The 24,607-nt window shown below is 48.6% G+C and overlaps 1 protein-coding gene across 1 annotated transcript in view; it reads left to right on the forward strand.

Moving 5' to 3' along the window:
• Positions 1–9,491: 9,491 nt before the first annotated feature.
• The window catches only part of PITPNA (phosphatidylinositol transfer protein alpha), a 39,369-nt gene continuing 24,253 nt past the window's right edge, over positions 9,492–24,607 (forward strand). Inside the window, exons 1-4 of the mRNA XM_008147875.3 lie at positions 9,492–9,733; positions 13,503–13,533; positions 19,233–19,378; positions 23,702–23,793. Coding sequence (XP_008146097.1) covers positions 9,714–9,733; positions 13,503–13,533; positions 19,233–19,378; positions 23,702–23,793 — 289 coding nt within the window. The 5' untranslated portion in view covers positions 9,492–9,713. The remainder of the gene's footprint in view (positions 9,734–13,502; positions 13,534–19,232; positions 19,379–23,701; positions 23,794–24,607) is intronic.

Below are 24,607 nucleotides of genomic sequence, written 5' to 3' on the forward strand. Positions count from 1 at the left end.
TTCTGTTTTACAGTTTAAAAAATTGAGGCCCGGGGAGGTGGAGTTATTTGTTGAGGATTAGAGCCAGGACTTGCTTACGGATGTTAGCATCATTGGAGTGACCAAGGAAAGCCCGCTAGACCAGGGCATTCCGTTTGGAGCATCGCCCCAGGGGCCACCAGGGAAGCAAACCCAGGCACCACTTATTAGAGTCAAGAGGTTCCTCTGAGAGCGGGATGACTTCTACTCAGCAGTCATCTTGGCCCTGCAGGCAGATGGGTTCTTGAGGGAGTAATTCTCTGATCACCCCAACCCTGAAGTGAAGGAGTCTTCTCCTTGAGAGGAGTGCCTGGAATGAGAAAAGGACCAAGGACCATGGGCTGGTCAAAGGCAGGGAGCACCAAGCGGCCGTGGCCCTCCATCTTCCCTTTGTCCTCCAGCTCCTGGTGGGGAGGAGCAGGAAGTGCTGCCAGGCCAGAGGCTTCAATCAGTGAGGAAGGGGCGGGGTCAGTCTCCGAAGTGTTGTCAGGAACCCCTCTCCTCTCTAGTCCCCTTAGACTCAGGTCAGGGTGTTCCTTTGTTGGCTTCCCCCAGACCTCCTGGCCTCTGTCTGCAGCTCCTGCTGCCGGGACCTGTGCTAGGGAGGGTCCCAACCCTCCTGAAGGCCATAGGGTTGCCGGTGCCTTTCTGTTTTGCTCCATCTCCTTTCCTTCTTGTATCCAGTATCAACCTGCTCCACACAACCTCTGCTAAGATCTCTCCTCACCCTGGCCCTGGGCTTTGCAGTTTGTGGAGGCCCTCACACTGCTCTGGGCCCCAAGGAACCTGAAAATGGGGGGACATCCAGTAATCGGGGTACATGTGCAGGGCTGCCTCAGACAACAGCAGAAACACATTCAGCCCAGTGACGTTTTCAATGTACTTGTATATCAGCTTGGGAGCAGAATTTGAGCAGATGTGTAACTGGGGTGGATGATGGGAGATGGGGTCAGGCTGTGATGAGAGGAGGGGTCCTGCGAGCACCCTATGGTGAGGGGCTCTGCCAGAGAGCTCTGAGGAGTCTCAACAGGATTGAGCTTCGGGGGCTGTTTCAGCAATAGCGCCCTCTGGAGGGTAAGATGAGAACTCATGGGCTCTTGGGGCAGTGAGGCGCCCGATCTGTTCCAATTACCAGGGGCCCAATTCAACGGTGACAGCCCATTTCCCCCCAAAATAGATTGTGGGATTCTGAGGAAGAGGAGCCCAGGACCCCCAAAGTCAGGGGTTGGTTTTTCATAACCTCCCTGAGGTTGGGGGGCGGGGTGAGCAGACAGGCTCTGTGAGCCCATTTGCCCCTATGTCCTAACTCACCCCAGCCCTGGAGTGAGGATGGAGCTGCCCGAATGTCCTGAAGGAGAAGCAGCGTCCCCATGGGGCGGCCCGCCAGCGTGGAGCTGCCACCTGTGTCCCTTGGTCTCCAGGCAGCATGCCCTCGGCTCTGGGGCCCTTGGCAGCTCCCGCCCCCTCCCTTCCCAGAGTGAGACTCCATCTCCCGGTGCCGAGGGGAAGAGCGGAGGTTAGATGCCCCACCACACCACTTCAGTGACCTTAGGCAAGTCCTGAGCTTCAGTTTCCTTCTCTGTAAAGTGGAGAGACGACCCTCACTACGAGGCTCGGTGCACACGGACATACGGGTAAAGCGCTTGCACAGTAGTGTGCCTGGCACTTCATAGGCACTTAACGAGGGACAGCAGTGTTTGTATGGCCCTGGAAGAGTGCAGATAGCCCAGGAAAGGCAGGCACCCCCACTCCTCTACCCCCACCAGTTCAATAGGACACCTACTTTGGGCAGCTCTGGCCAGGACAGACTTGTAGCCAAGACAGGAAGTGGGGTCTGTTTCTGCTGACCCTGCCCCGCTTAGAAGCCCTTTTTAAGCAAAAAGCCTTAAGAAGTTGTTCCCTTGTTCACTTTTGTGTCTTTCACATTTTGGTAAGAGACTTGGCCAAAAAGCTTCTCAAGATAATCTCTCAATGGTAAACATGCAGGCACTCTGACGGATTTATGTTGGGGCGCTCAGATCACGGCATGTAGATAGCATCTCCATGCCACCTCCTTGTAAAACTGCTTGGCTGTGCCTGCGTGTGTGTGTGTGTGTGTGTGTGTGTGTGTGTGCACGTGTTGAGATGTGAGATGTATGAGATCACATATTAGGTATGAATGTGTTTAGAGGAGTTGCAGGGGCTTGTCTGTGTGCCTCTACCTGGATGGAGAAGAGGGAGAGGGTCTTGCCTCCCTTTCTGGTCCAAGGACCCAGCCAGGCCCCGAGGTTGGGCCTGAAGGGCTCCCCTGTTCCCTGTGTTAACAGGGTCAGTACGGTGTGACTGATGACCTGGTAGCTGTTTCTAGCCCCTTTGCTGTTTCTAGCGCCTGGCTTACCTCCTGGCACACAGTAAGCACTCAATAAACGTATGATGAGAACCACAAGAACGGCTTCCTCTCAGCTCCTGGGTCTCTTTCTCTCAAAGCCACACATTCCCTTGCCCCGTCTCTCGCTCAGATTCCCTGTAACTTACCCGAAACGTGCTCTGTGGCCCCCACCCCTCCGTTGTGCTGCACCCACCAAGACCCAGCTTTGCTGGTTTGGCCTCGTGTGAAGAGGCGGGGGAGGAGTAAGTAGGGGGTTTCTTGGGAGGGAAGGCAGGGCTGCTGGTGAATTCTGGTTCTAGGGGCGGGAGCGCATCCTTCCCCTTTTCTTTTGTCCTAAGGCAGTGGTCATGGACACGACTGCTCCTCCGACAGAATTCCCACCAAGCCGGCCACCTCCCGCCAGGACCCTGGTCAGTGTTAGCAGGAGGGAGAAAGCAACTGGGGACCGTCCCCCAGAGAAGCCCCAGGGAGAGCCCCACCACCAGGGAGGGTAGGGGTAGCCTGATTGTCAGAGGCCTGGCCCCTGACCCTGCTGGGGTAGAAGGGGCTTAGGCCCAGAGGAGGGGCCAGCGGGGGAAGGGTGAGCAGTGGCCCCCTGCACGGTAGCCAGGGCAGAGAGATGCTAGATGGCTGTCCTACTTGTCAGGACTGTAAACTCAAAAGCTGGGGCTCTGCCACTTCCTTTGTTGTCTCCTTTCATTTTCCTGTGTTTGATCGAGACGGCTCAAAGAAATATTTCTCTAATGTAAGGAGAGCCAGCATGAGTTCTGTGCTGCTGCAGGGGCAGCTAGACCTTGACCTCTGTGCCAGGGACACAGGAGGAATTGGTGGGGACTGTGGGGAAGGGAGGTCGCAGCCCCCATCTCGGGGGACAGCCTTGACACAGCTTCACCAATGATGGCTGTGTGGGAATGAGCCCAGTGTTGCCAGATCTTCTGGTTGTTGTTGCTTTTTTTTAAAGAAGCTGGAAATTCTGAATTTTATATAAAATATCCCCATTTTCAAATGTTGACTTAAAAACATTTTTAATATGTTTTTATTGATTTCAGAGAGAGGACAGGAGAGGGAGAGAGAGATAGGAACATCAATGATGAGAATCATGGATCGGCTGCCTCCTGCACACCCTGCCCCCCACTCCACTGGGGATCAAGCCCACAACCTGGGCATGGGCCCTGACCAGTATACAACCATGACCTCCTGGTTCACAGGTTGACCCTCAACCACTGAGCCACACTGGCTGAGCAAAAAATATTTTTAAAAATATCACGGCTGTTCAAATAGCTTTTAACCCTATGCTGGCCAAACACTGTCAGAGGCAGCGAGAGAAGCAGAGGTAAAGTGGCTCCTCGCCCGCTCTGGGCACCCAAAGCACCGCTGTCTATATCCTTGACTCCAGCCGGTGTTCTATTTGTCTTGCATTAGAGACGGCCCTCCATGGGCTGTGTCCCCAGCCTGGTGCATAGTGAACGTGCCTGAGTCTGGCTCCTGGAGTGGCCCACAGTCCCTGTTTAGGGACACGGAATTGTCAGGCAAAGCTCAAGGCAGAGCCAGCTCACCCTCATGGGCTTGAGTCCCTGCCTATGGCTTGGCCTGGCCAACACACTCCTCTGCCCAGTGGGACGAGCCGGGCAGCCAGCGTCACGTGTTTGCTTGGGTGGTGTCCGTCCCCACTAGGACAAACGCTCCCTGAGAGCTGGCATGTGCTCTGCCTCGGTCACTGTGATACTGCCAGAGCCTCAAATGGTGCCTGGCATGGAACAGTTGCTCAATAAATATTTGGAGGGTGAAATTTAAAAAAAGAAGAGACAGAAATAAAGTGAGAAGAGGCTGAGACAGAAGCTGGGAGAAGAAAATGCTCTCAGCAGCCAGGAAGGGACAGAGCAGAAGATGGAAACAGTGAAACACGGTCTCCCCGAGATACCCAGAGATGGGTTACAGGCGTGTCTGTGACCACGGCGGTAATGAGGGCCAGACAGCCAGGAGAAACCATCCGGGGGCGGGAACTGTGAGATGTACAGACACCAAGACAAAGGCAAGAGAGAGAGAGAGAGAGAGAGAGAGACCAAGACAGAACAGAGAGTAGACAGGGGGAAAGGAGACAGCTGCAAAGAGAAGATGAAAGAAACATAGGCTGAAGATGCATTACCCAGAGTAGAGTGACAAAGACTGATGACAGGTGGGGAAAGACAGGAAGGGGTTAGAGACAGAGAAATGCAAAGGGACAGAGAGGAGAGATAACAAGAGAGATGAAAGACAGAGATACAGAAAGACAGAGACAGAGAGACAGAGAGGCCAGATAAACTGATAGGAGAGAGAAAGACAGAGAGAGCTCGTGAGGAGAGGTAGAGAGGGAGCTAGAGAGATGGAGAGAAGATAGAGAAGTACAAACAGATGGAGAGAGGGAAGGAGACAAAGAAAGGGAGACAGGAGAGACAAAAGATCACTGTGACACTGGAGATGAACTTCTTTCTCTCCTTTTAAGCCCGGAGCATGTAGAAGTAGCTTAGGGGCAGCAATGTCCATCCCTCCTTCTTCACAACACCCCTTCCCCCAACAATAATAATATGGGAAAGTGCCATAAACTGCACAAAATTACCTTCCAGACATTGCCTCAAAGCAGGCATTTTACAAATGAAGAAGCTTAGGCACAGAGAGGTTCAGTAACTTGCACAAGGTCACACAGGTGGCAAGTGGTAGGCCAGGGACTCCGGGGCATCAGGAACCAGGGGCTCTGTTCCCACAGTGGGGCTGTTGGCTCACGGTGGGGAACAGTGGGAGAGTGCTGTGGGCCCTGTATATAAGGGCTAACTCCTATGTACACCTGGAGCAAAGCTTGCTGGAGTTAAGAGATGTAAGAAACAGAACAACTGAAAATAAAACGTGAGCCCCGGCCCGGTGGGTTGGTCGGTTGGAGCATTGTCCCATATATTGAAAAGGTTGTAGGTTTGATTCCTGGTCAGGGCACACACCTAGGTTTCGGATTGCAGGTTCAATCCCCAGTCTGGACTGGTACGGGAGGCAACCGATCAATGTTTCTCTCACCTAGATGTTTCTCTCTCTCCCTTCCTCTCTCTCTCAAATCAATAAACATATCCTCAGATGAGGATTATAAATTAATTAATTAATTAATTTTTTTAAAATGTGGAAAAAATCTGACCTTGTTAAGACACTAAACTTATCTTTAAAAAAATAACAACACTACAAAATAATATTTTTTAGATAATTAGGGAAATCTGAACCTAATGAGATAATATCAAGAATTTTGTTAGTATGATAGTAGCATTATGATTTGTAAGAAAACGTCCGTATTTCTAGAATGCACACTGAAACATGGAGGGGGGAGATGACATGACGCCTGACATTTGCTTTAAAATGTTTCAGAGAAGAAAAGAGATGAGGTGAGAGTGGCAAAACCTCACTAACAGTTGAATCTGGGTGATGAGGGTGGGGATTCCTTAATTAAGGCCCTCAAATGGCTGCCCCTGCCCAAGGAGATGCACAAAATTGCCTTCCCTGAGGCCCCACACTCAGTCCCTCCTGTGTGCGTGCCCTCCACGTGAACCTCTCATGTTCTAACCCAGCGAGTTTCTTTCATATATATATAGTATATAATTGATTTCAGAGAGGAAAGGAGAGGGAGAGGGAGAGAGAGATAGAAACACCAATGATGAGAAAGAATCATTGATTGGCTGCCTCCTACATAGTCCCTACTGGGGATCAAGCCTGAAACTCCTGGCATGTGCCCTGACCAGAATCAAACCATGACCTCCTGGTTCATAAGTCAATGCTCAACCACTGACCCACACCGGCTGGGCTAACCCAGCGATTTTCAACCTGTGTGCTGCAACAATTTTAAAAACATGCAATACCTGGCTATTTAGTTAGGGCTACTGACCTCTTTCCCTTACATTGTCAAATACACTAAGCCATCCAATCTGAGTGAATCAAGATTATACCTATATTTTGTGTCAAGTCGACAGGAAATACACTTTTTTTTTTTGGTGTGCCACAGAGTTTTAGTAATTAGTTTATGTGTGCCGTGAGATGAAAAAAGATTGAAAATTGCTGCTCTAACCAGCAGCTCTTCTCTGGCCTCCCCAGCCTCCAGATTCCATCCTCTAGAATCCTGCCTCCGTGCCTTTGCATACCCCAGTTTCCCTCTGAAAATGCCAGTCCCTCTTTCTAGCCAAATCTGGCTCCATCCCCCTTGTCCTGGATGCTCCCTACCCCTCTCCAACCCAGGAGGCCTCTCCCCAGCACTGTCCTTTGTGTCACACTCATTCACCTTTATCGCAAACTACCTCGAGTCACTCGCTACAGCTTTCCGAAGTGCAGGGCCCACTCTCCATGAGCGCCTCCAGAGCAGAGGCTGGTCCTTGGGTATTTTGGTTGTTGTTTTGCGTTTTATCTCCCCCCAGTGCCTAGCACCGCCTTCTAAACTCTCTTGGCTCAGCTCTTATTAACTAAGGGCCAGAGTAGCAATAATTCCTGTAGTCATCCAGGTCTCCATCTAAACATCACCTCCTCTAAGAGTCTTCCCTGGCCACCTGATGCTGCCTGCCACGGCCCATGGTCACCCTGTTCAGCCTCTTTATAACATTTATAACTTGACGCTAATTCTGTATTTATTTATATTCTGCTTCCCCCACTGAGCAAGAGAAGGGTGTCATTTTTCTCGGTCACCCCTGTATCTTGAGGGCCTAGGAAACCGCTTAGGGCAAGGCCAGGTGCTCAGTCAATATTTATTGAGTGAATGAGTAACTGTGGTTTTCCCAACTAGACTGCAAGGTCCCAGATGGTGGGGTTTAGTTACTTCCTGGAGAGAGCCAGCACATAGCAATTGTCATTATTCATTGATATTATTGGGGGGGAGGGGGGCGGGGACCTACACTGGGAGGATCAGGGGACCAGGCTCTAGGCCACTCACTTAATCTTGGCCTTTGAGTCATAATATCTCCTCTCTTGGCCTTCTTCACAGGACCTGGGCTTAGATCTCTCTAGGATTCAATGAATGAGTGGCCAATGTGTGCAATACTCAGGGCTGTCCCGGGACACTGGTCATGGTTTAGCAGCTATACAGCCATCTGCTCCACCCTCCCTTCCCCAGTTCATACCTTGGGCAATCCACTCACCAGCACCTGGGTGCTCCTTAAATTCAACACTGGAGTCATTGTTTTCTCCTGTGCAAACCTGCCTTTCCTGTGTTCTCCTAAAGCCGTGGTCGGCAAACTGCGGCTCGCGAGCCACATACAGCTCTTTGGCCCCTTGAGTGTGGCTCTTCCACAAAATACCACGGCCTATGCCGAAACCGGTTTGGCTCAGTGGATGGAGCGTCAGCCTGCGGACTGAAGGGTCCCAGGTTCGATTCCGGTCAAGGGCATGTACCTTGGTTGCGGGCACATCCCCAGTGGGGGGTGTACAGGAAGCAGCTGATCGATGTTTCTAACTCTCTATCTCTCTCCCTTCCTCTCTGTAAAAAATCAATAAAATATATTTTTTTAAAAAAATACCACGGCCTGGGCGAGTCTATTTTGAAGAAGTGGCGTTAGAAGAAGTTTAAGTTTAAAAAATTTGGCTCTCAAAAGAAATTTCAGTCGTTGTTGATATTTGGCTCTGTTGACGAATGAGTTTGCCAACCACTGTCCTAAAGGCAGTCCACTTATGCTCCCAGGCCAGAAACCTCCTTCCTTTTACCCTCTCAGCCGATTAGTCAAAAATCTTGCTCGTTTTACTTCCTGAGTTACTGCTGAATCCGCACCCCCCTTTCCGCCTCCTTCCCACCACTGTCTTTCTTAGCCCATCTTTGCCTGGAGTTCTGAAGAGGCCTCCTAACTGGCCTCCCTGCCTCTGCTCTGGCCCCCTCGATCCTCTCTCCACCCAGCCGTCAGAGTGAGCCTTTGGACACCAATCCTGCTTAAAACCTGTAAGTGCCCACCTGTGCCTTTCGATGGACTCCAAACACCTTATCATCACCTACCAGGAATTACATCATCTGGCCCCAACCCACCCTGCCACAGCTCCTCAGCCCCCAACTTCATGCCCCAGTCACTTCTTTCAGTCCCCCAAATGTACCTTTGCCTTCACTCTGTAAACACTTCCCCTCCCAGCCCTCTACAGATCTCAGCTAAGAAGCTCTTCTTCCAGGATGCCTTGCTGACTACATCTCCTGGTGTAATCCCAACAAACCCGTGTTTCACTTCTCACAGCCCTTTTTCATTCTAACTGCCTGGCTCCTTCTCCTCCACCCATCAACCTACCCCCCCCCCCCCCACCCCACACACCCTGTACCTGAGTTCCCTAAGGGCTAGGTGAACTTTACCTTGTTCACTTTCTCAACAAAAGCACAGGTTTTGTTACACAGCAGGCACCTAGCAAATACTAACTGGATGAATGACATTACACTAAAACTTTTTTTAAATTGATTTCAGGGAGGAAGGGAAAGGGAGAGATAGAAACATTAGTGATGAGAGAGAATCACTGATTGGCTGCCTCCTGCACATCCCACACTGGGGATCGAGCCCACAACCCAGGCATGTGCCCTTGACTGGAATCGAACCTGGGACCCTTCAGTCTGCAGGCCGACCGCTCTGTCCACTGAGCCAAACCAGCTAGGGCCACACTGAAACTTCTGGGTGAAAATCTCAGCCCCATCACATGCTCGCTTTGGACTTGAACAAGTCTCTTAACCTCTGCCTCCTTCCCTCACCTGTAAACTGGGGCAATAATGGTACCATTTTGGTGGTGTTGTCCTGAGGAGTCATGCACTTAGGAGAGCACTTGCACGTATGGGCTATCGTTAATTTTTTTTTGACACAACCCTTTCCTAGATTTCAACCCATCCACTGGGGAGGCCCAAGCATACAGGTGCATCTGCTCCGGCTGCAGAACTGTCACACCTAAGACCCAGCCCAACACACCGACGTCGGCTCCGCCTACCAGCGGGGTCCTGTGCCCACCCGGAGCTCACGGTGTTCGCCGACACCGCGGCCCTTTTAAGGCCGGGAGGCGACCGGGGAGGAGGCCCCGCCCCCGCGTGAGGTCAGCGCGCACGCTGCGTGTGACGCGCTGGTTGCCGCAGAGACGCCCCGCCCCCGCGCGGCGCTGCGGAACCAGAGCTCCGGGCGGCGTCGGCAGCGGCGCGGGAGGCGGTGAGGCCGGGGCGCAGGAGCCGGCGCAGCGTCCGCGGCGAGAGCGGCGGGGACGAAACAGACCAAGACGAAGACGCACAGGCAGCCGGGCCGGGCAGGGCCACGGGGAGAGCGGCCGCCGGGAAGCGGGCGGGAAGCCGGGCGGGCAGCAGGCAGCCGCCGCCGAGCCGCGAAGCGACATGGTGCTGCTCAAGGAGTAGTGAGTGTCCGGCGATCGTGCGGAAGCCGGAGGAAGGCAGCGCCGGGGTTGGCGACCGGGGAGGGTGGTGGCTGGCGGAGGGGATGCAGAGGCCGGCCTGGGCCCGCGGGATGGCGAGCGCTGAATGGGCTGTTGGGCGGCCCGGCATGGGGCTGAGGGGACAGTGAGGGCCGGACAGGGCCTGAGGTGGGGCCAGGGGGAATTGGGAGGGACGGACAGCACCTGAGGTGGGGCCCAAGGGGCAGTGATGGCTGAGTAGGCCTGAGGAGAGGCCGGGGGACAATGAGGACCCGACAGGGCCTGAGAAGGGGTCAAGGGGACAGTGGGAGGTGGACGGGACACGAGGGGCTGAGAGGATGGAGCGCACTGGATGCTGTGTGGGGTGGTCCCACAGTGGGGGCTGAGGGACGAGGGCCCGGCCAGATCTGCAGGAGTGGCTGAGAGGACCTGCGGGAGAGGGAGGAGGTGTGTGAGGGGCTGAGGAACAGTTAGACAAGGGCAGGCAGAGGCGGTGAGCTAGCCAGTGGTGGGAGGGGTTGGGGGATGCTCAGTACTGGGGGGCTCCGAAGATCAGATAAGACAGGTCAGGAAGGGAGTGGAGATGATGGGGAGGAGTGCGGAGGGGAACCTGGAGAATGAGTGGCTGCCTCAGGCATCAGGGGAAAGATGGTAATAAGTGGATAAAGTAAAAGGACGAGGGAGTCAGGGCCAGGCTTGGGTGACAGGAAGGGTCTGAGGACCTACCCCTAAGGTGGCGTGACATGGTGCCCACCTGGTAGGTACAGAAGAGGAGGTATTGGGGGGGGGGGGGAAAGCTTGGGACTCGGGGACACTTGGGTAAGGAGTCCAGGAAATATTGGGCAGGGGCTGACGTGATCTGAAGGCAGTGATGGAGAGGGCTAGGATGTTGCCAGGGTAGAGAACAGTTTGGAAAGCGTGTCTGTACATAAACATAAGAATCATTGGAGTGTGGGTGGGAGATGGGCAATCTATCTCTACGGAATTCTCAGTCTTGGTGCAAAGAGATGGGGAAATTGCTTTGAGGAATTGAAGAGGTTGCCGTAAAGCCATTCATTAGAAGACAGTGAAGGGTGAGGGAGTTCTTGAGTAGTGACTGGGGGGTGGAAACCAGTGACTTGTGGGAGGAGTTGCCGGGTGAGGGGCTTGCTCCTGAAGTCCAGGAGATTGGATGACAGGTGGGGATGTTTGCATTGCTAAATTTTTCAAATGTGAGATGACCCATCCCTGAAGCTCATGGTTCCAAGGAAACATCTCAGGACTTTTTTTTTTTTTTTCCTTTCCAAAGAGGAGAGGTTGAATTTGTGTGTGTGGCATTTACAGTAAAACGGTGCTTCCCTCGAGGGGAGGGCAAGTGGACAGCATTGGGCCAGCAGCCCAGGAATTTTGGAAGTGAGAGGTGTCCAAGTAGAGAGCAACTGGTGGAACTCACTTGGTAGCCAGGCAGGTGTGCGAAGGGCTGTTTCCGTGTTGTCGGTGAAGGCACTTGGTCCCATCTGACTGCTCTTTGGAAGTGCTTAGGGCATAGTAGAGAGCTTTGGATAACGAAGGGAGCAGAAACTCGTGTCATCCCAGCTAAAGAGTATTATTTTGAAGCCCTCTACCTTACTTTCTTGATATCCAGTCTGATGTTGACTCAGCCAGAGCTTTATGGGGTGAGGAGGAAGAACCTTGGAATGTCAACAGGAAGAGAGATGGTGCACTTTGGATTCTAATCTTGACTGTCCAGAAAACAGGCTTTTCCCATTTTCCTGATCCTTTTTTCTATTCCCAGATAAATCTGAGAATCTAGACACCTGTAGTTTTGTGAAGAAGGTCAGGCAGGGAAAGGGATCTTCAAAAGAGATCCGAGTGAGTTTCAAAGAGAGGTCCTCTCTTCCCAATCTTTGTTCTCCTCCTCTTGAAGCCTGTTAGGGAAAGGTCCAAGGAGCTGGGATGCAGAGCCTACCTGGCATGTGCGTTTCCTTCTTGCCTGCCTTGTGCCCTGTGTGTGCTCGGGCATGTATGACATTCCTGGGCAGGGGACACGGAGAGGGGCATCGAGACACTTGGCTGTGGCTGCAGCACTGCAGCTCTGGGAAGGGTGTGAGTGAAGGTCACACTAAAGTGAGCACAGCTCGTCTCAGCCCAGCACTGCCTCTGTGGCCCTGTCATTTGGAATTGCACCCCATTGCTGCTGGGTGGTTTTGCTCCCTAGGAGCCAGGGAGAAATGTCTGGGTGTGCAGCTGTAATGTAAGCAGCCTCAGAGCATCCTGTCAGGAGCTGGCGGATGCCCTTCTCTTTGGGGGGGTGAGGGGGGGTTAGACGTGGTGCCCATCCAGGGTCTGAAGGTTGTCCCTGTTGATTTTTCTGATACTTCCTCTAACAGGATTCTCCTTGATTTGATTTCTGCAAAATCTTGGATGTGATTTTTAATGCTGTTCTTAAAGATAAAAGGCTGATTGTTTTCTAGGAAGTTTCTACTGAGGGTGCTGAAATTGTGGCCTCCAAGTTGGAAATATTTTTCTGCATTGTCAGCTTTTTCTAATGGGAGGAGAACGTTAGTAGCAGCATCCAATAACCTGCAGGATTTACATTGTTTGAGTCATTCTGGAGGAGGGGAGTTAGCAGGCAGTAAACACTTGGAGCCCATTTTGTTTTTCCTGCTACTTTTCTGCCTGATGTTTTGCCAATAGCGTGAAGATGTTCTCAGACCCCTCTGTGTGCTTCTTGCTACCTGGGGGATCTTTGTGGAAATAAAAAATTGTAAGCAGACTTTTTACCAGCCTAGAGCAAGAATCCTAATTGGTGAAACCACTGCATAGGACAGAGGGCATAGGAGCTCATGCTTCAGCAAGCACCCAAGATACAGGAGGCTCCAAGGGGTACCAGCTAGGGTCTGGGAACTGACATCTCAGCTTGGAAGCTGGCTGGTTTTATATGAATACAACTGAGCATTTTTGTGTCAGCCCTCTGACCTCACAGCTTTGAACTAAGGGTTGGCTGTTGCTCTGCCTGACAATGCAAGCCACCCGGAGGAGTGTTGCTAAGCATCATACCAATGTGGAGTTCTGACCAGAGTGGGGACTTTGCTGGTCATGGCTTCTCTGTCAGATTTTTGGTGGTACCTCCAATGATTGGTGGTCATTGAAATGGAGGAGGAAAAGACAGTGATCAGCTGGGTTGCCTTTGGATAGCTTCTGGAAGCCAGGACACAAGTTGGGTGTCCTCTCTTGGTGGCTTTGTGGTAGTAGCTTGTATTGTAATATCCTGTCCCAGAGCAGAGATGGTTGGAGCATGCTCTTAGAGTGATTGAGCATCCAAGAAGCTTGGCCCCTTCCTAGCCTTTCACCTTGAGGGTTGGGTCCACAGATGTGTAAATCCCCAGGGCCTGATTCTTTGGGTCTGAATCCTCATCTTGGCTTCAGAGTTTGCAGGGGTGGGTCCTCCTATGTTAGACTCTCTCATTGGCAAGTTTTGTCGGGGAGATTAGTGGAGGAGAGGGAGAAGACATTTCTGAATGTGAATCAGAAGCCTTCCTGGGAAGTAGCTGATGGGGGGACAGGTTTACACTGAGTCAAAGGGCCCTAAATGGGATACCAGAAGGGCACAGAGCGTCCTAGCCTCGAAGCACTTGGGGCCATTCTCTGCTGGGTTTTTGACAGTGAGTGTAGTGTCATGTGCAACAAAATGTCTAATACTATTCTAAAATGATGCTTTAAGAGCCTTGGGCAGGTTTTAGAGCCTGAACTTGTTTTCCCTCTCTTACAGTCGAGTCATCCTGCCTGTGTCTGTAGAGGAGGTAAGTCCTTCATTTTATCCATAGTTGCATATAGTTGCTCCAAGTGGCCCAAACTCTTTGTGTGGTTTTCATGTTTGTTCTAACAGAGATAGATAATCAATACTTAATGTGAATTTTCCTGGTGCTACTTTCAATTGAAGGAAAGCACTTCTTATTATTTTTAATTTAATTTAACTTAATTTTTTTTGAGGATAGGAAAGGAAGTTGTTGAGTTTTTCCCAATACAGTTTACATTCAATATTATTTTGCATAGTGGTTAAACAGTCATATACTTTAAAAGTGTTCCCTGTGTCTTGGCTGGTTGCTCAGTGGTTAGAGCGTCGGCCTGCGCACCAAAGGGTTGCAGGTTCAATTCCCAGGCCTGGTCGGGGCACATTCGAAAGGCAACCAATAGATGAGTATTGGTTGCCTTTACTCTGTCTCCCTTCTGTCTCCCTCTCTCTCCTCTCCCTTACTCCCTTCCACTCTCTCTTAAAAAAAAAAAAAAATCAATGGGAAAAATATCCTTGGGTGAGGATTAACAAAAATTAAAAATAAAATAAATAAAAATGTTCCCTCCAGTACTTCCATTACCCACCTGGTACCATACATAGTACAATATTGACTGTATTCCCTATGTTCTCCTCATATGCCTGCAACTGTTCTGCAACTACCAATTTGTACTTCTTAATCCCTTCACCTTTTTCACCCAGTCCCCCAACCCTCCCCTCTGGCAATCATCAGTCTCTTCTCTGTATCTAAGAGTCTGTTTCAATTCTGTTTGTTCATTTATCTTGTTCTTTAGATTCCATGTGTAAGTGACATCATATGGTATTTGTCTTTCTCTGACTGATTTATTTCACTTAGCATAATATTCTCTAGGTCCATCCATGTTGTTGCAAATGGTAAGATTTCATTCTTTTTTATGGCTAAGTAATATTCCATTGTGTGTGTATATGTACTACAACTTTTTTATCCACTCTTCTATTGATGGGCACTGGGGTTGCTTCCAAATCTTGGTTATTATAAATAACACTGCAGTGAACATAAGGATGCATATATTCTGTCAATTTAGTATTTTGGGTTTCTTCAGGTATATATCCACAAGTGGAATCTCTGGGTCATAAGGCAGTTCCATTTTTAATTTTTTGAGGACTCTCCATGCTGTTTTTCATAGTTGCTGCTCCAATCTGCAGTCCCGCCAACAGAGAAGGCACTTGCTTTGTATACCTGGGCAACTGTGTACAACTTGCCTCAAGTTATTGGCATGCTAGTTAACCGAACAGAGACTTAAGTCAGCCTCCTTTACCGGATGGGACTGTGCCTGTTCAGGGACATGTTATTGAGGGGATTGAGTGTGTGCCTTTCTGGGACCTCCATGACTTGCCTGGGAAGTGTGCATAGCTCTCTCTGATTGTGCAACAAACCAGCAGGGCAAGAAATCTTGTGGCCCTCCCTAGCTATACTCTAGGTGACTGCTGGAAAGACCAAAGCCCAGAACCCTCCTTTTACGGAGGGCAGGGAGTAGCAAATGGGCTTGGCTTGCTCTTTATCCTTTTATGGTTCTTGGGCCTGTCGTCTCTGTGTGTGAGGATCTGGCAGGATTTGCCACAAGAAAGTTTACAGGCCATGCTGACTCAGAGTTGGTCTCCTGGACAGCAGAGAGCTGTCACAGAGCCTCCCTTGTCCCACCCTTTCTCTGAACTTCCTCCACTTTCCTCGCCTGGCACAGCCTTCTTTTTTGCTTCCTTCTGAATCCATAGCCCTCTCTCCACCCCCACTTCCAGTTAAGCTTAAGTTTGGGTGAAATTTGTCAGCCCACATAATGCCCCTCAATCATTCTCTCTCCTGCAGAGTCAGCATGAAACTCCTGTGATAACTTCCAGTTTACTCCAGATATGAAATGGACCTTTGAAAAATGAAATCAGCACACATTAGATGAGACAAATAACCAAGCTTCTTGACCCTCCAAAAGTGGTGGGCAGATATTAGCCTCTTAGAGGATTGTCTCCAGTGGTAGGCTGCACGTCTGATACAAGTTATAGAGACCTAGGAGAGGAGCCAGAGGTGGCCTCGAACATGATCTGGGAGTTCTGTGAAAGGAGAAGAGAACCAAGACTAAGGAAGCTGGGGAGAGGGGATGGTTGGATGGATGCTGCACTCCCTGGAGGCGCCTGAGATGTCCCTAAGGCTTGGGAACCACATGCTTGGTCTGACAGGCATTGGCATGGAGGACCTTGTTAATCCACTTCCTCTGGGGGCTGTGCTGCTTTTGTGAAGTTTTCCCAACCAGGAAGCTAAGCAGGAAGGCCTAGCACATCTGTTGCCCTAAAACTCAGCTCTTGAAGGTTCGATGATTTCCTCTCTACTATACAGCATGATCCCACCCGCCAGTCAAGAAGATGTCCCAGGAATTTGGGAGTACTTCAGTGTGGCATTTAGGGGTGAAATGAATCTTTTCACAGAGAGTTGATTGATGGAACGAAGGGTGGGAATGTCTCTGAGAGGGTGGCAGACCCAGGAGGGCCAGCACCTGTCTGTGGCACTTCCTGGCTGCTCTGTAGGAAGGTTGGAGGGGCCAGAACACTGATTGCTTATAGCAGGCCAAGGAGGGAAAGGGGAACTCCAAGAGTGTCTGGGATTAGAGGTTTTAGCTTGTGGTGGCTTTTTTTGAAGCGTTGAAGAAGTGAAGGGGCAAGTGAACAGAGCTGAAAATCTAAGCAGCAGCTGGGGCAGTAAGCACTGGTTAGGATTCATTTGTTTGCCTGACGATGGCCAACCTGTTCTCAGCTAGAAACTGCTGCTGAGGAAGCAGTGCTTAGCCTAGGTTTGAAGCAGGAGCTACTTTCTTTTTCTTTTTTTTTTTAAAAATATATTTTATTGATTTTTTACAGAGAGGAAGAGAGAAGGATAGAGTTAGAAACATCGATGAGAGAGAAACATCGATCACAGCTGCCTCTGGCACACCCCCTACTGGGGATGTGCCCACAACCAAGGTACATGCCCTTGACCGGAATTGAACCCGGGACCCTTGAGTCCCCAGGCCGACGCTCTATCCACTGAGCCAAACCGGTTTCGGCAGGAGCTGCTTTCTTGATGGCTTGAACCTTAGTTCCAGAAGACAGAAAATCTTGAATGCGAGGCCATACAGGAAACAAAGTAATGATCAACCTTCTCAGAGTCTGTATTAATAACTCCATCCTGACTTATGCTTCCCATGGGAGCAGCCCAGTCTTGTGTAACTGATAGATTCACTTCCCTATTGGAGACCATGATTTTAGGTCCTCAGAGCTTTCTCATTTGGGGGGAAAGAGAAGAAAGAGAAGAGAAGGCCATGTCTTTATAACCATTCTGATGGTACAAATCAATATTTTGGGATGGAATTAGCTTCTGGCTGGCCAGACACTTTGGCCTAACACTGCACAGGGTTTCTGGGCATTCAGCAGCAGAGCAAGGAAACTTTGGCTGTTCGACATGAGTGGTTCCTGGCTCAGGGCTGCCCACCCTCTACTGTGGGTAGGGCTGTTTTATCTTGTTTCCAGAGGGATTAGAGGTTTTAGAGAGATGCATGGCACCATTCCCCTATGGTCACTGTCCTGACAGGTCCATGTGGGTGGGACCAACAGCTGTGTTGGTTTGTTTAATGTCAGTGTCTTAGGCCCACCCACAGCATCTTCCTGGGTTTCTATTCCCAGATTGCCAAAGTGGTGGAGTCTCTTGTTTTTCTTAGCTGAGTATCTTAGTTCTTTGGGACAAGGGAACAAATCTCAAGGGCAGAGAGCAGTATCCTAGGCCTGAGGCAGCTGGAGTCCCAGTCTCCTCAACTCTTTATCTGATGTAATGGTCTCGCCCCTGCTCCCACCTTCACCCCACTTGAGTGGCTGCTTTCTGCTTTCCCAGGGTGTGGAGCCACTATGCCAGAGGGAACCCTTGGACATAGAAGGTGTCCCTCAGTTGTGGCTTGTGGAGGCCAGTTTAACCTACCCCTTTGGATTAGCAAAACTGCCTTCACTTGTCTTACCGAGATTAAAGGATCAGAATATCAAGGGCGATTAAAGGGGGAAGGTGCCAGTCCAACAGACTGATCCTCTTAGAGCCAGCCCTCTGATTTCTGCAGCTGAGGAGGAACCAATGAAAGGGATTAGTCTCTACTTAGAGCCCCTCTCCAAGCAGTGGCACCAGCCAGCAACGCAGTCCCCGCCACCAGGCCTTTTCCCTAGCCTGCCCTTTAGGATTGCTGAGTCAGTGGTTAGATGTTCTTATGACTCTTCTCTGAAACAGAATTGCTGCTCCTTCTTAGGAACCCCTGGCTCAGCCAAACCCTGACCCACTTGATAGAGGTTTTCATGTGTGCCTCAGCTAGGGGGTGGCCTTGGAAATGCACAGGGACAACTTGGGGTTCCATGGGGACATTGAAGCAACAGTGATGTTGCTCTGGATTAGCAAGGTCAGATGCCTGGCTGTCACCCCAGTGCTCTCTTTATGGGATTAACTGAGTCTTGGTTGCTTGCCTGTGCTTTTCCTTTGGCATTTTGTGCTGGTTTTTGCTTTGGAAGTTAGGGCTCTTTCAGCTTTGTGGTGAACAGTAAATTGTCCTGGTCTGCTGCTTCACCTTCCGGACTTCGCCCAGAAATTTCCCTGCGGTGCTTAGGAAGCTTCCTGGTCAAGTAAGCATCCAAGTTTGAGGTGAAACAGCCCTGGATGCTGCCTCTGCTCCTTGCTCTTGCAGGCAGTGGTTTAAATGACAGCTGCCCAGAGACACAGCCTCTCTGTTTTAATCTCAAAGGGAGAAAAATGCTCTCATCTTTCACTCCTGGGAGTACCAGTAGTTTGGGAAAGGGGCATGCTGGGTGGGGAAAACCTTTATCTACCTCCACAACATGTTGGGTAATCAAATGCCTTTTTCTCATATTTGAGCCTGGTTGGCACTGGCAATGACAGGTAAGATGCATCTGTGGTATAGATGTAACTTCCGTCATTAAATGTTCCTGTTCATTCTCTTTTCACCTTATTTTTTCATTTGGACAGCTTCCTTCAGGTCATTGGCCCTAACACTGAGTGTCCCTGAGAGGGTCAGAGGAGGCCAGTGATCTTGACTGGTGACTTGATAGGGTGGCATGTGACCCAAATAAAGGAAAACTAGGCTTTTGCCATCTAGTAAGTGCCAACACAGAGGGTGTACCCAGCCAGCACAGACCGTGGGGTTGGAATCTGTGCTATCTAATATGGGAAACACTTTGCTTCAGCCCCATCAGGAATCTGGAATGTATCTGGAGGTCTGGTTGCCTGTAGGACTGTTTTCTGAGCTTCTTGGCGGGGGCAGGGTGGGGGGGAGGTCGGGGAACCATTGGAGAAAGAAGTCATGTCTTAGGATCTGTTTAAATGAATGGAATAATAGACTTCTAGCAGCTACCCCAGATCTTGTTTTAAGGGCTTAATAGCAAGACAAGCTACCTTGCATTCTATCTTCTGTTTTCTGGATGGTGGTGTGAAAATAGGAAGGATAAAATTAAACACATCTGATGGCTAAAGAGAGGCCATGGAGCAGGGTTGTCAGTTGTTTTGGGTGAATTTGGGCAAGACCCTATGTGAAACTTCAGAATGAGTTCTTAAGTTAGAGGAACCCCAAAGTAAAATAATTGGACAGTTACTGGCAACTGGACTATTGTAACTGTTTAGAAGATTCTGCATTGACAACTCCCATCTCTCTGTTCCTTTAGTATCAAGTAGGACAGCTGTATTCTGTGGCTGAAGCTAGCAAAAATGAAACAGGTGGTGGAGAAGGCGTGGAGGTCCTGGTGAATGAACCCTATGAGAAGGACGGTGAGAAAGGCCAGTTCACACACAAGATCTACCACTTACAGAGGTATGTGGCTGTGCAGCAGAGCCTAAAGATGGCCTGGTTTTGAAGTGGAGATAATGGATAATTGGGGGTTTCTAGGTCATTAGCTGGTTGCTTCACCTGAGAGTGGGTGTAGGTGGTAGTACTTCTTTGTTCATTTAAATGTTTTGAGGTTGTTTTTTGTTTATCTTATTTTATTTTTAAATAAAAATAATTCTTGCCCTAGCTGGTTTGGCTCAATGGACAGAACGTCAGCCTGCGGACTGAAGGGTCCCAGGTTCAATTCCAGTCAAGGGCACATGCCTAGGTTGTGGGCTCGGTCCCCAGTAGGGGGCCTGTAGGAGGCAGCCAATCAATGATTCTCTCTCATCATTGATGTTTCTATCTCTCTCTCCCTCTCCCTCTCTGAAATCAATAAAAAATATTTTTTTAAATAAAATAAAATAAAAGTAATAATTGTCCCATTAGGCTCCCAGTCCCCAGAAGTGATAGTGTGATAGTGTTTAGTTTCTTGTGGTCCCTTCTCATTTTCTGTGAGTATAGGTGTGTGTGTAAATGGATGTTCATTTCCTTTATTGTTATCTTAACATAGATGGGATCATACTATATGCACTTGACTTTGCTCTTTTATTAGTTATCATATCCTAGCTTTCTTTCACTGTCAGCATATTTGGCCTCATTCTTTTGAAGTACACATAGTATTATTTTATACAGATGTGCTGTAAGTTTTTCACCTTTCCCCTCTTGATGTATGTTTATAGTCATTTCCAGATGTTTACAGACAGTACTCCAGTAAGACTGTTGTGCAAAGTTTTTGATGTACTTGTGTGTGTAAATCTATGGTACATGTTCCTTCCTAAAAGTGGGATTGTTGAGTCAGGTAGTATTTTAAATTCTGATATTGTGAAATCAGCTACCAGAAAAATTTTGTTGCCTCTCTTTAGATCAAAGACATAAATATTTAAATACTTGAACTGAGCCCTAACCGGTGTGGCTCAGTGGATAGAGCGTCGGCCTGCGGACTCAGGGGTCCCAGGTTCGATTCCGGTCAAGGGCATGTACCTTGGTTGCGGGCACATCCCCAGTAGGAAGTGTGCAGGAGGCAGCTGATCGATGTTTCTCTCTCATTGATGTTTCTAACTCTCTATCCTCCCTTCCTCTCTGTAAAAAATCAATAAAATATTTTAATAAATAAATAAATAATTTACTTGAACTGATTTGTGTACTAAAATCCATAGCAAACCACACAAATTTGCTGAATCCCTAACCAAAATAGTAATACAGGGTGTGGCAAAGTAGTTGTGAGTACACAAGCACAGAGTTTATTCTTTTTAAAAAATATATGTTTTTATTGATTTTAAAGAGAGAGGAAGGGAGAGAGAATGAGAAACATCAAACAGCTGCCTCCTGCATGCCCCCTACTGGGAATCGAGGCTGAAACCCCAGGCATGTGCCCTGACTGTAATTGAACCAGCAATCTCTCCGTGTATGGGATGACGCTCAACCAACTGAGCCACACTGGTCTGGGCCACAGACTTCATTCTTGTATTATTATTTTTTTAAATATATTTGTATTGATTTCAGAGATGAAGGGAAAGGGAGAGAGAGATAGAAACATCAATGATGAGAGAGAATCATTAATTGGCTGCCTCCTGCACACCCCACACTGGGGATCAAGCCCGCAACTCAGGCATGTGACCTTTACCGGATTCGAACCTGGGACCCTTCAGTCCGCAGGCCAATGCTCTATCCACTGAGCCAAACCAGCTAGGGCTCTTTTATTATTAATAATAATTATATTATTTTCCATACAAAACCTACTTTTGCCACGCCCTGTATTTCAGCAAACTCTGAGCCAACCCAAAGGGTGTTGAAAATAATAGTAAACATGTACCAGCTTGAATGGAAGTTGAACCAAGCAAGTTTTAGAAACTATCTAGAACTGGAAAAAAATAAACCTGAATATTTTTTTAAATTGTGGTAAAATATGCATAACAAAAAATTCAACATTTTTATCATATTTTACGTGTACAGTTCAGTGGCATTAAGTATATCTACATTGCTGTGCAACTTACACCTGAATCTTAATTTCTAGTCACCGGACTGAACTAAAACCAGTTTCATCTTCATTGGTAAAATCCTGATAGAATGTAGTCTGCCGCTCTAGAGATGTAAAAGTGCTAGCCCTGAGGGGTCTAGGGTTTTGTGAGTGTGGGAGCCAGGAGGAAGCAACACTGTGAGGTGGGGGGGAATCTCACCGTGTTCCCATTTCCTTGCCAGTATGCTTTTTCCTCCATGCCTCCTCTTTATCTCCTCCTTCCCTACTCTGAGTTGACTGTCAACTAGTCCTTACTGAGCCATTAATAGTTAATTAAAATAAGGCTCCAAATGTATGTCAACTATAGTTGAGAAAAAAAATTTTTTTAATTTAAGGCTCAAGATATGCCTTCTCTGTAGTTGCATTTGTATTTTTCAAAGATGATTTTGAAAAGAGATAGTGAGGTTGATAGAAGGGGCCAGTTGGTTCCACAGCTCATTTGGTCCAACCGAAGTTGCAGAAAGGAGGTCTATAGGACCTGTCTTACCCTCTTCCTTAAAAGGGAGGGTGTAAACTTTGAGCTGCTACCAGTACTCCCTTAACTCCAAACACACAGCTGCAAAAAAATGTTTTTTAAGTGCTGAATGCCACAACCACCTCTCCTCATGAGGACCATCTAGTTGCCCCACAGGTTCACCACCACCCTCTTCTTCATCCCTTATAGCAAATCCTTATTGACTCTGTCTCCTCAGTACCGCCAACCTAGCCATTTCTTTTTTTTTTTTTTTTTAATATATTTTATTGATTTTTACAGGGAGGAAGGAAGAGGGATAGAGAGCTAGAAATGTCGATGAGAGAGAAACATCGACCAGCTGCCTCCTGCACACCCCCCACCGGGGATGTGCCCGCAACCAAGGTACATGCCCTTGACCGGAATCGAACCTGGGACCTTCCAGTCCACAGGCCAACGCTCTATCCACTGAGCCAAACCGGTTTCGGCCAACCTAGCCATTTCTTTCCATCATCTTTTGCCTCGATTACTTTAGTAGTTCCTAACTGGTCACCTTGGTGTCCACTTCACACAGCTTTGAGTGTTCTTTCTAGAAGACAGATCTGTTGCTCCCCAGCTTTAAAAGCTATAGATGGCTTCTCTTTGCCCTCAGGATAAAGTCCATACTCTTTGATGTAACCTATAAGATCTTTTATGATCCAGCCTCTGCAGGTTCTCTTGTTCCCTACCTCATCCCTTACACCAGGTACTCTGAACTTCTCTTCTCCAAACTTTTCTTACCTTGCTCCTATCCTCGTGTCTTGCTGAGTCCTACTCACTCTCTGCTCTGTGTTCATTTAATCCTTCTTCTCCTGAGGAGCCTCCCCATGCGCCATGCTGCCTGCACCATGTTCTGTGCTCTGTCCCCCAGTGCCCTATGCTTACCCATGTGGCACACAGTGTTGTTCCCTGTCTGGTTATACTCCCCACTGGAATATCAGCTCCTTGAGGGCAGGAGCCAAGTTTGTATGGTGTCTATATGTATTCTGGTGCCTGGCACATAGAAATACTGACCTGAATGAGCATGGCAGTGAGTGGATGAATCTCAGGGTTGCTCTGAATTCTGAGTTAGCTTTCTTTGAGGTTAGCTCTCTTTTCTTAGGCCTCAGGCACTAAAGCTGATGATATTGTTGGAGCCTGCTAAAGCCTGCTTAGAATACCAGTAAAAGATTAAGGAAGAGAAATATATATACCTTAAAAGGGGGAGAGAGACTCTTACTGAACATGCTTTTCTGTAATCTGGGATAAGAAGAATTAAATAGAAGAAAATATTTTGTCTTGGGAGGCATATGGCCCTGAGGGCTTCCTGGCGTCCCAGAACTGATAATAAGATCATCAGATCATCTGGAATCCCATACTGAAGTTAGTCAGTCAGTCTCTCTGGCCCATAAACCTGGACTGGTATACTCTTGGAGGTATGTCATCCATGCCCTGTGGAATATGATGCCCTGGGCCCAGTGAGCTCTGGAAAAAAAGCATACTGATAATGTAATGGCTGATAAGCTGTGGCAGGTAGCCCAAGGTCTTACCTCCTGTCCTGTTCCTGGTGGGTGGTGGCGCAAGATGTGGGTGGATGTTAATAGCTAGCCGAGCTGGGGTTCAGGCTCTGACAGGTGGCTTCTCACCCATAAGAGTAACCTACTTATCTCATGGAAACTTACTTGTCAATTTCCCATTGAAGAGGCTAGGGCTGTGACCTGAAGAGTGTCTTCTTATTCTCTCCTCCATTTCTTTTCATAACCCCTTTTTCTTACTATAGCAAAGTGCCCGGGTTTGTTCGAATGCTGGCCCCAGAGGGAGCCCTGAATATACATGAAAAAGCATGGAATGCCTACCCTTATTGCAGAACTGGTGAGTGCAGACCTGGCTAGAAGCTGGGGTTTGGGCCCCAAGCCAGATAGCTGTGGTCAAGTAGACCCAGCGGTGGGGATGAATTGGGGTTTTGTGTCCCATGTTCATTTTCTGGATTAAGCCAGTGGAAAGATGAGTTTAGGGATTTCCATCAGACCTGAGGCTGGTGGTGTCATTGTTGTCTAGTATAATTTGGCAGCCACCTGAGTGAAAATCACCACATAGCCATGGCCTGAGCTGGCACAGAACCAGCCCTTCTTATTTGGGGATGGTATGATAATTTTGATTGTTTTTACTGATTACGAAAGTACTGTTCTCTGTTTAAATTTTAGAAAATACATAGAAACAGAAGAAATTAACCACCCATGATTCTCTCTCTCTCTTTTTAATTTTTAAAACTGGTTTGAGAGAGAAAAACAAATATTAATTTGTTGTTTCACTTATTTATATATTCATTGGTTGATTCTTTTTTATTTTTATTCTTTTTTAATCCTCACCCGAGGAGTGAGAATATTTTTTTCCATTGATTTTTAGAGAGAATGGAAGAGAGAGAGAGGAGAGAAGGAAAGAGAAAAACATCAATGTAGGAGAGACACATCATTGGTTGCCTCCTGCTTGTGCTCCAACCTGGGCCGGAGATTGAACCTGCAATTGAGGTATGTGCCCTTGACTGGGAATTCAACCCGTGACGCTTGGGTCCGTGAGCAGATGCTCTAACCATTCAGCCAAACCAGTGAGGGCATTGGTTGATTCTTGTATGTGCCTTATCAGGGATCAAGCCTGAAACATTGGTGTATCAGGATGATGCTCTAAC

The sequence above is a fragment of the Eptesicus fuscus genome, chromosome 20, assembly GCF_027574615.1.
Source record: "Eptesicus fuscus isolate TK198812 chromosome 20, DD_ASM_mEF_20220401, whole genome shotgun sequence".
In the NCBI taxonomy this organism is placed as follows: domain Eukaryota; kingdom Metazoa; phylum Chordata; class Mammalia; order Chiroptera; family Vespertilionidae; genus Eptesicus; species Eptesicus fuscus.